Source organism: Rhagoletis pomonella, unplaced genomic scaffold (assembly GCF_013731165.1).
Source record: "Rhagoletis pomonella isolate Grant_MI unplaced genomic scaffold, Rhpom_1.0 Rhpom_scaffold_00048, whole genome shotgun sequence".
NCBI lineage: Eukaryota > Metazoa > Arthropoda > Insecta > Diptera > Tephritidae > Rhagoletis > Rhagoletis pomonella.
The window spans coordinates 61,423-70,923 of NW_023458602.1; the positions used below are offsets into that span (position 1 = coordinate 61,423).

At 42.2% G+C, this 9,501-nt stretch overlaps 1 protein-coding gene across 6 annotated transcripts in view; it reads left to right on the forward strand.

Annotated features, from left to right (window-relative positions):
• The window catches only part of LOC118749786 (cysteine desulfurase, mitochondrial), a 47,889-nt gene that overhangs the window by 5,154 nt on the left and 33,234 nt on the right, over positions 1–9,501 (forward strand). For 3 of the 6 annotated variants that reach the window (XR_004994285.1, XM_036484562.1, XM_036484566.1), the window contains exons 1-2: positions 6,677–6,979; positions 7,035–7,126. The exons of 1 other annotated variant lie outside the window; for it this stretch is intronic. Coding sequence is in view for 3 of the 5 variants with exons in the window: in XM_036484562.1 (XP_036340455.1) it covers positions 6,853–6,979; positions 7,035–7,126 (219 nt within the window). In the remaining 2 variants the exon portion in view is untranslated. Of the gene's footprint in view, positions 1–6,676; positions 6,980–7,034; positions 7,127–9,310; positions 9,395–9,501 lie in introns of those variants that run through there. 2 more of the 6 variants (XM_036484564.1, XM_036484567.1) reach the window with 2 other exon arrangements.

Genomic DNA, 9,501 nt, shown 5'->3' on the forward strand with positions numbered 1-9,501 from the left:
TGGCTAGAATAATTTGTCTTATGCCGACAAACAACACACAGGGTGGCAGGCAGACTGCATCGTCGGGCAATCATCGTCGGCTGATGCATATTGAGCGGCCAAGGGACTCACTTGCTTGCTATCAGAGTAGTGGTAACCACATGCTTGCACAGTGTGAATCGTTTAAGGCAAGCAGTATTCAAGAGCGGTGGGACCTGGTTAAGGCGCAACAGCTTTGCTTTTCGTGCCTACGCAAGGGGCATTCCACGCAAAAGTGTCGTTCAAGAAGGAGGTGTAACATAAGTGGCTGCCAGCGCTATCGCAACCAGCTACTCCACAACGAAGATGCAACAATGCAGATGCTACGCCGAACTACACCAGAGGACGTCATTGCGCAGCCAGTACTGAATTGTCAAGTAACACAAAGCGCACATGGTCAACTGTTTAAAATATTGCCAGTCAACATATATGGACCGAAAGGTAAGCGTGAGATATTAGCGATGTTCGACGAGGGTTCGTCAATTTCAATAATGGAAGAGGAAGTGGCCAAGATGATCGGAGCCCAGGGTGGCTTGCATCCACTTACGCTGCAGTGGTATGACAACAACGTTGTTACGGAACAATCGCATAAAATCAGCATCGAAGTTGAGAACTGCGCAACGAAGAGGAAGTTTCTACTGAAGGAGGTATATACGGTGAAGAACCTGAACCTGCCTAAGCAATCTATGGCCAAGGAAAATTTTCAGCATTTGAGAGATTTGCCGATAAAAAACTACTGTCGTGCGAAACCAGCTTTGCTCATCGGGCTAAAGCACGCATACCTGGGTGCGACCTCAGAAAAAGTGCAAGCCGACATCGACAGCCCGCTAGCTGTAAAAACGCCACTAGGCTGGGTCGCGTACGGCCCAACCAAGCTACCTACAACCTTGAACCCCCGTGTTTTGTTGGTGAAAGAATATCAGCAACTGCACGACTTAGTACACGAGTACTTCACAGCAGACAGCTTTAGAGTCAACCCGCCAGCAGTGCCATTGGAGTCAGATGAAGACCAGCGAGCACGTGAGATATTGCGCCGAACAACAAGACGAGTAGGTAAGCAATATGAAACCGGTTTACTGTGGAGAACATATCCACCGAAGTTGCCAAACAGCAAAACAATGGCCGAGAAATGCTTACTGGCAGTGGAGCGCCAAACGAAGAACGATACCGACAGGAAATGGCTAAGTACGTGAGCAAAGGGTATGCCAGAAAGTTAAGCCGTGACGAAGCCGGAGAGCCACATCAAAATGCTTGGTACTTACCTCACTTCGCTGTATTCAATCGACATCAGCCCGAAAAGACGCGACTCGTCTTTGATGCCGCAGCCGCAGTAAGCAACGTGTCACTCAACTCGCAACTAATGAAGGGTCCGGAGCAAGCACAGCCGTTGATACGGATTTTGCTACAATTTCGCCAAGGACGTGTTGCAGTGTCAGCAGACATACGCGAAATGTTTTCGCGGATCAAGATACGCGCAGCTGATCAGCACGCTCAACGGTACTTGTGGCGTGATGGTGATGCGAGCAAGCCTGTGGCAGAGTATGTGATGACGTCGCTAATTTTCGGTGCTGTTTGCTCACCCTGCATCGCCGAATATATAAAAAATAAAAACGCCGAGGAGTATCGGGCACAGTTTCCAGACGCCGCAACGACTATAATTAACAAGCATTATGTCGATGATTTAGTTGCAAGCTTCGACACGCCTGAACAAGCCATCAGTATCTGCAGCGACATTGTCAGCATCAATTCACAAGCAGGGTTCGAGTTACGTAACTTCGTCTCCAACTGCGAAGAAGTAGAAGATCGTTTGAATCATTCGTCATTATCCGCGGGAGAAGTGGTTAGTCTGGAACGCAACGAGTCAGTGGACAAAGTGCTTGGCCTCTTCTGGAACACTAGCGATGACGTTTTCGAATTCCACACGAAGTTCCACCGTTTGCCGAAAGATGTCCTGCACGGAACGCGAGCTCCGACAAAGCGAGAGTTGTTACGAATCGTGATGTCGGTGTTCGATCCATTTGGTATGTTAGCAGCATTTTTAATTACTACTAAAATTCTCATTCAAGAAGCGTGGAAGTGCGAGATTGGATGGGACGAAGTTCTGCCTCAAGAACTAAGCAAGAGATGGTGGCCCTGGTGGCAAGAGTTTCCTAACGTGAAGCAGTTGAAGATACCCCGCTGTTATTCGCCGCGAATCTTATACGGTGGCAAAGTAGAAATCCACACTTTCGTCGATGCCAGTCAAGTCGCATTTGCTGCAGTAGGGTACGTGCGAGTAGTTCATGCTAGAGGAGTTGACGTTCGTTTTCATTTCATTTCATTTCATTTATTAAGTCTATGATTTACAAATCTTACAGACTAGATGTACAAGCTTACGACTTAAGTGTAAATTCGATATTTAAAGTATATAATTAGGAATACATTGATTCTAGTAATAAACCAAAACGAGATCTCGGGAAGGCGAAGTCCAGATCAAGGCTCTTGGAAATTCTATTAAATTCAATGAGAGCTCTGGAAATGGGGTCATAATTGTAATAATTAGCTTTATTAACTTTAATATTAAACGGGTAATGAGTGCGTAAATTTCTATATGGTACATTGAAATTTATTTGCAGAAGAAGCTCTGGACAGTCTACTATGCCATTAATAACATCGTATATGAAAAGCAGAGATTGAATAGATCGCCTAGACTCAAGTGATTTCAGATTTATAAGCGCACAGCGGGCCGTATAAGATGGTAGGGGATCACTAAAATGGAGTGGTTCAAGAGCGAAGCGAATAAAGCTTCGTTGCACTCTTTCAAGTCTAGAGGAATGAGTTGAGTAAATTGGACTCCAGATTAAAGAGGCGTATTCAAGCTTCGAACGAACCAGCGAGTTATAGAGAATTTTTCGGGTGTAGGGATCTTTGAAATCTCTACCATAGCGCCGCAAAAAAGCAAGATTAGAGTAGGCTTTAGGAACGATATAGCTAATGTGGTTAATGAAGGTAAATCCCGAATCAAACATCACTCCTAGGTCTAAAAATTCCTTAACTGAAGAAAGTCTTTTATCAAACAGATAATAAGCCGACTTATGCGTAATTATGCTCTTTGAAAGAGTCATATGGAGACATTTTTTAATATTAAGCGGTAAGTTATTTCTGATGCTCCAAGTAGTTAAGTTGTTAAGATCATTTTGTAATAGCAAAACATCTGACAAAGAAGTGACACTTCTGAAGATTTTTAGGTCATCAGCGTATAGCAAAAACTTGGAATGCTTAAAGCAGGCTCCAACGTCATTAATAAATAAAAGAAAAATTATTGGGCCTAGGATGCTACCTTGGGGTACCCCAGAAGTGGCCTCAAACGCGTATGATCTCGTATTCTCGATCTCAACAAAAGAAAATCTATTGGAAAGGTATGATCTAACCCAGCACAGAAATGTAGAGTGTATACCCAAACACTCAAGTTTGCGCAATAAAATGCTGTGAGTGACTGTATCGAAAGCCTTTGAGAAATCGGTGTAGACAACGTCTACTTGACGTCCCATCTTGAACGAAGTTATGCAAAAATTAGAAAAACAGGCTAGGTTTGTGGCAGTCGAGCGACCGCTCACAAAACCATTATTATGGGTAGAACACGCACAGCGCCAGCGAAACTGATGTCGATCCCGAGACTCGAGTTACAGGCGGCAGTATTGGGTACCCGCTTGTACAAGCTCATCGAGGACAGCCACGAGTTCAGCATAGAGCGAGCAGTTTTTTGGACCGACTCCCAGACGGTTCTGCAATGGGTTAGCTCGTCAGAAAGAAAGTATAAGGCGTTCGTCGGCCATCGAATAGCCGAGATTCTCTGCACTACGTCAAAAGAGCAGTGGCGATGGGTGTCAACTTGTCAAAATGCAGCAGACGTAGCAACACGCCCCTTGTGTCCACCAAAGTTCGACAGCAGCAGCCGTTGGGTAAAAGGCCCCGAGTTCTTACAGCATGACGAAGAGTATTGGCCCACGTCTACGATCACAGCGTCACCAGTACTCCCAGAAGAAATATCCGTTCCAGTTTTAGTGGTTCAGCACGGCAGTTCTGTCATCCATTTTTCAAGGTTTAGCTCCTTTACAAAGCTATTACGAACAACAGCCTGGGTGATGCGAGCAACAACACTATTTCGAAAACAAAGCAACAGTACAACACCCATGTCGCCGAGCCTCACAGCAACGGAGATAAAGAAAGCAGAGCATATGGTATGCGAACTAGTCCAACGAGAATGCTTTTCGAGCGAGATCGCAGGTTTGTCAGTCGCCGGTAAAATCGCCAAAAACAGTTCGCTGTATAAGCTTTCGCCATATCTCGACCAAAATGGCTTATTAAGATTGAGCGGCCGAATCGACGAGGCAACATACCTACCAATGCAAGCTCGACGACCGATATTGATGCCTGCCAAACATATCGTGTCAACCTTGATCGTACAACATTTTCACAAAATAAATCATCACCAGAATTTCGCAATCACAATTAATTCCATCCGACAACTGTTTTGGATACCGAATTTGAAATCGCTCCTCAAGGCAGTTCAGCGAAGGTGCCAGCAGTGTATGATCGACAAAGCAAAGCCAAACCAACCTATGATGGGTCAGCTGCCGGTCGACCGCATAACTCCGTTCATGCGCCCATTTACTTATACAGGCGTTGACTTGTTTGGCCCTTTTAATGTCACCATCGGAAGGCGCAAGGAGAAAAGGTGGGGCGTTATATTTACCTGCCTGACAGTTCGAGCTGCACACATCGAGCTAGCTGCTAACCTGAGTACCGATGCGTTCGTTTTATGCCTGCGGAATTTTGTAAACCGACGTGGAACGCCATCCAGAGTAAGGAGCGATAATGGAACGAATTTTATTGGCGCACAAAGGGAGTTGAGAGCAGCTGAGCAGTTGTTAGACACAGATCGCATTCAAGATGAGGCTAGCAGACACAACATCGAGTGGATATTTAACTGTCCGCTGAACCCCAGTTCGGGTGGCTGCTGGGAGCGTTTGATAAGGATTATAAAGTCGCTGTTAAACAAGACGTTGCGTGAGGTAGCTCCAAGACCCGACACTCTGCACAGCGTATTAATAGAAGCGGAGAATATCATCAACTCCCGACCGCTAACTGACCTGCCCATAAGCCATGAAGAAGATGAGCCGCTAACACCCAATCACTTCTTTCTTGGGATGCGTAAATTCAACGCAGACGCCGCACCCAGTTGACGAGAAGGTTTGCCTAAGGAAGCAGTGGAGAATCGCGCAGAACCTCAAGGATCGGTTATGGAAGCGATGGACAACCGAGTACCTGCCTCAGCTACTATGCCGCACCAAATGGCAGGACAAAGCAATACCGCTTCAAGCTAATGACCTGGTGATATTGTGCGACTCAACGCTGCCCCGCAGTCAGTGGTTACGCGGCCGCATAACTCAAGTTTTTCCAGCCAAAGACGGACAAGTACGTGTCGTGGAGGTACGAACGAAGGGCGGACTTCTACGCAGACCAGTTTCGCGTTTAGCAAACTGGTGGTTGGTGGTGAATCCTGTGAGGATTCACGGGGGGCGGGATGTTAGCAACCCTGGTAGTTGCTAAAAGTGGCAACGCCGCGAATAAGAACTGCAACCAACTTTGATATGTTTTTCTCGTCGGCCATTACATGAGAGAAGGACTCCAGACAGCGCGCGAACAGAACACAAGTGTAAAACGCTCCACGCTTCACGCTTAAGCTTCAACCTACAACGTTCAGCCCACGATTTCTTAACAACTTGCCGACTGCCGTTTAATCCTTCGTATTTTATATGTTTTAAATGTACAAGTTACGCGCATACGTGTTGTCAAGTCGAAACCTTAATAATACATTTTTATACAACGCAAATGTCTTTACTTTATTCGTTTTATATCCTTTGTCGGTAAGCAGAAGCAGTTCTTACACTTCAACAGGCGGCCTTCGACCGAACTTAAAGCAAACGAATCGGGCGGGACCCACACCGCCTACCTCATGGGCAATATTTTTGCACAGGGGTTCGTGACCGGAAACCCTCATTGATAATAATACACGCCCAGAATAAAAGTAGCGGTAAATTTTCATTTTCTTTTGTATTCCTTTTTAAACATTGCCTTCTTTGTATGTATTGTTTTGAACAATATGGCAACACATGTTATGTGTCAGTTTGCAACCATGTGTTATTGTAAATATGGGTGCAATTCAATGTAATTTACAAGTCGATAAAAGTTGAATTAAAGTGATTTATATACAAGATAAAATAAAATAAGAGTGTGTAAAGTATTAAGTACAGTGTTATGTGCATTTATATATATGAAAGTATGTGACAAATGCAGTTTTTGTTAAGGAAACCAAGTGGAACGACTTGAAAAATTTTAACAACAAATAACTTATAAACAATGATATTGTTTATATTTTTTAGTTATACATGTTTTAGAGGATACCTTCTTTAACATCCTGACCGAGTTTCATTTGTTAATTCCACCTGGTTTTCTTAAAACAAAAGGTGCGGCTGACTACTAAAGCCCACACAGTGTGTTTTTTAAAAAGTATTCGATACTAAGAGTACTTTGCAAATTATCGAGTAAAATTACCAAATAAGGTATCGAGTATTAAAGTACACATTTTTATACCCTCAGTATCGATACATACTCAATATCGATAGTATCGTTCGATCTCTAACTGTGACTGTGATCCCATTAGCTGATTGTGGATCATAATTATGGGATAACAAATGTGTAGTTGTGTAGATATTGTAAAATTTAAGTTGTCGAAAAATAGCTTTGCCAAATACCAATCTTAACAGTTCTAACCGAAATACACTTTACAAAATGATGCAATTATTCGGAAGGCTACCAAAAAATATTTTCCGATCGAATCTGCTTGGCGCATCGGCCCGCACATGTTTTTACAATAGGTTCAACTCTACCGAAGTCCAGCCAGTGTCAATATCAGAGGGTAAATTTTTAGAGAAGGCTAGGCTTTTGTATTTACGTATGTACATAAATTGTAGATTTCCGGAAAAAGCAAATACTTTTCAACATAAAATCGGAGAACGTAGAAGGTAGACCGCTATATCTTGACGCCCAGGCGACCACGCCACTGGTAAGAAGGATTAGGGTTGGCTTTCCTATATGTGCGCTTTTGTTTTAATGGGTGGGATTTAGTACCGCTCACAACTATTTCGGGCTATTCCGTCCAAATGGGTGGCCCGATCCAAAAAAAAATTTCACACACTTGTAGTCAAGGGTCGACGCAATATTTTAACACTCACTTTTGTAAATTTTGGTAACTAATTTATTTACAAATTGGGTTTGAAATATGCCCTTTTTTGTAAAATTCGGAAATTAGCGTACATTTATCACTCCTATTCTGCTTAAATTAGCCACTTTACCAATATATTTTTGTATTCCCCTTCACTTTACACTTTACTTGATTTGTTATAACTTGCTTTACGACTTTAATATTAACCAATTCATCACAATTCATTAAATAAAAAACACCTTCAAAATCACGCGTCTGACTTTGGTTGCATATGCAAATTAAATGGCGGAGTTCAGCTGTCAAACTCCAAAATATGCAAAAGAATGAGAGACAAAAGAAGATAGGATATAACCCTGTAAGCATTAAAAATATACAAAGGTGTTCTCTGCAAAAGGTGTTCAGCTCCTTTTCTTCGCAAAACAGAAATGAGAATTCTACTGCCTGAGGGTTATAATCCCTAAGTGCGGCCGAAGGCCGCCTACGCAGAAAGGTGTTCTCTGCAAAAGGTGTTCAGCCCCCCTTCTTTGGCAACACAGAAAGGAGAATTCTACTGCCTGAGGGTTATAATCCCTAAGTGCGGCCGAAGGCCGCTTACGTAGAAAGGAATTCTACGCAAAAATACATTTGTTAAAATGAACATTTTTTTTTTATAAAAACTGTTTTTTTTTTCTATTTTTAATTAACTTTTTATTCTTTATTCAAAATCCCCCCATATCTAATTTGGCATAATTTCTTTTATTAAAAAATCCCACGGTTTCTGTTAGTTGGGTCATATTCCACTTCAAACTGCTCAGTTTGCCTAAGAAAAATCCGTTTTTCCCCCTTTTTCAAACGGTTCCCTAGGTGCCTGTGGGAGGAGTCCAAGGGAGAGGTTCCCCTTTTTAGAAAGCGGCGACTGTCTCCTTTCTATTGGGGGGTGTTTTGGGGGCCCCGCCCCCCCCCCCCCCCCCCCCCCACCCAAAAAACGGTGTGAGTGGTACTAAACATTTCCCCAAAATATGTTGAAATACATACCATCAACCACCCCTCTTCTCCGGCACGGAAAACAGAATTCTGCTCAGTTAAGATTATAATCCCTAAGCGCGCCCACGCCCGATTACGCAATTAAAATTTTAACACCTAATAGCTTTTTAAATATAAGCCTATGAAGAGAGCAGTGAATTTATGAACGCCACCTCCACCCTTCAATCCATTTGCACAGTTTGGGCTATTTTTATTACCTCCCTTTTATTAGCTCGGGATATAACTATGTAATATTGATGCGCCTAAAAGATGCAGCGATTTCTATTCTCAAGTTACATACCTGATGACAGTACGAATGGAAATTTTAATAGCGAGGTTTTAGTTTTATAAACTATAATTTTATCTTGTTCTTTAATGTATTTATTTAATGTTTATAATTTTTTATAAAAGTCTAGCACATTACATAACCAGTACCAAATACATAGATCCACATTTCAAACCTCGTACAAAAATTATAAAAATATAACAAACTTTAACCATTGCACACAAAAAATTATAACTTTTTATTCATTTTTTATTGTGCACTTTCTTCCATATAAAGTATGTTCGACAATTTCTTTTATATAGAAGAAAATTCCTAGTACAGCCAGCAAAAAAAAAATTAAAAATCAACGTGATTTTCTAGCGTCTTGATATTTGCACTTTAATTTATTAAACTTTAAAAAGGTTAAAATATTTGTTTGCTAATGTTTGTTGAATTTTTATCTATATGGAGGTGGTTATGTAATGTGCTAAACATTCTGAAACCATCGTAGTCCGATTTTCGTAAAATGTACGAAAATACGATCACTGAATCTGAATTTCTACGAACATAAGGCACTCAAAGTGTATGCTTCGTTCGTAGCTATTCGGATTCAGTGATAACATCTTCGTAGATTTCACGAAAATTCGGACTATTACGGATTCAGTGATAGGCCTGATTAAATAAACAAAAGAAAAATAGCCAAAACTGGCCAAAATGTCACTTAACTTAATCAGCTGATCACAAGGGTAACCTTGCAGGTTATGATCCTGAAGCGCGGCCGGAGGCCGCCTACGCCGAAAGATTAAAGTCAGGGCCTTCATCTGCTCAAAACAAACGAAAACGTAAGTAAAAATTTCATGCCATGGGTAGTGGGAGGCGCTACACCCCCTTCGCCCGCCACCCCTTTTACCATCGCATATATAGGAAAGTTTCCCCAATGATAACTTAT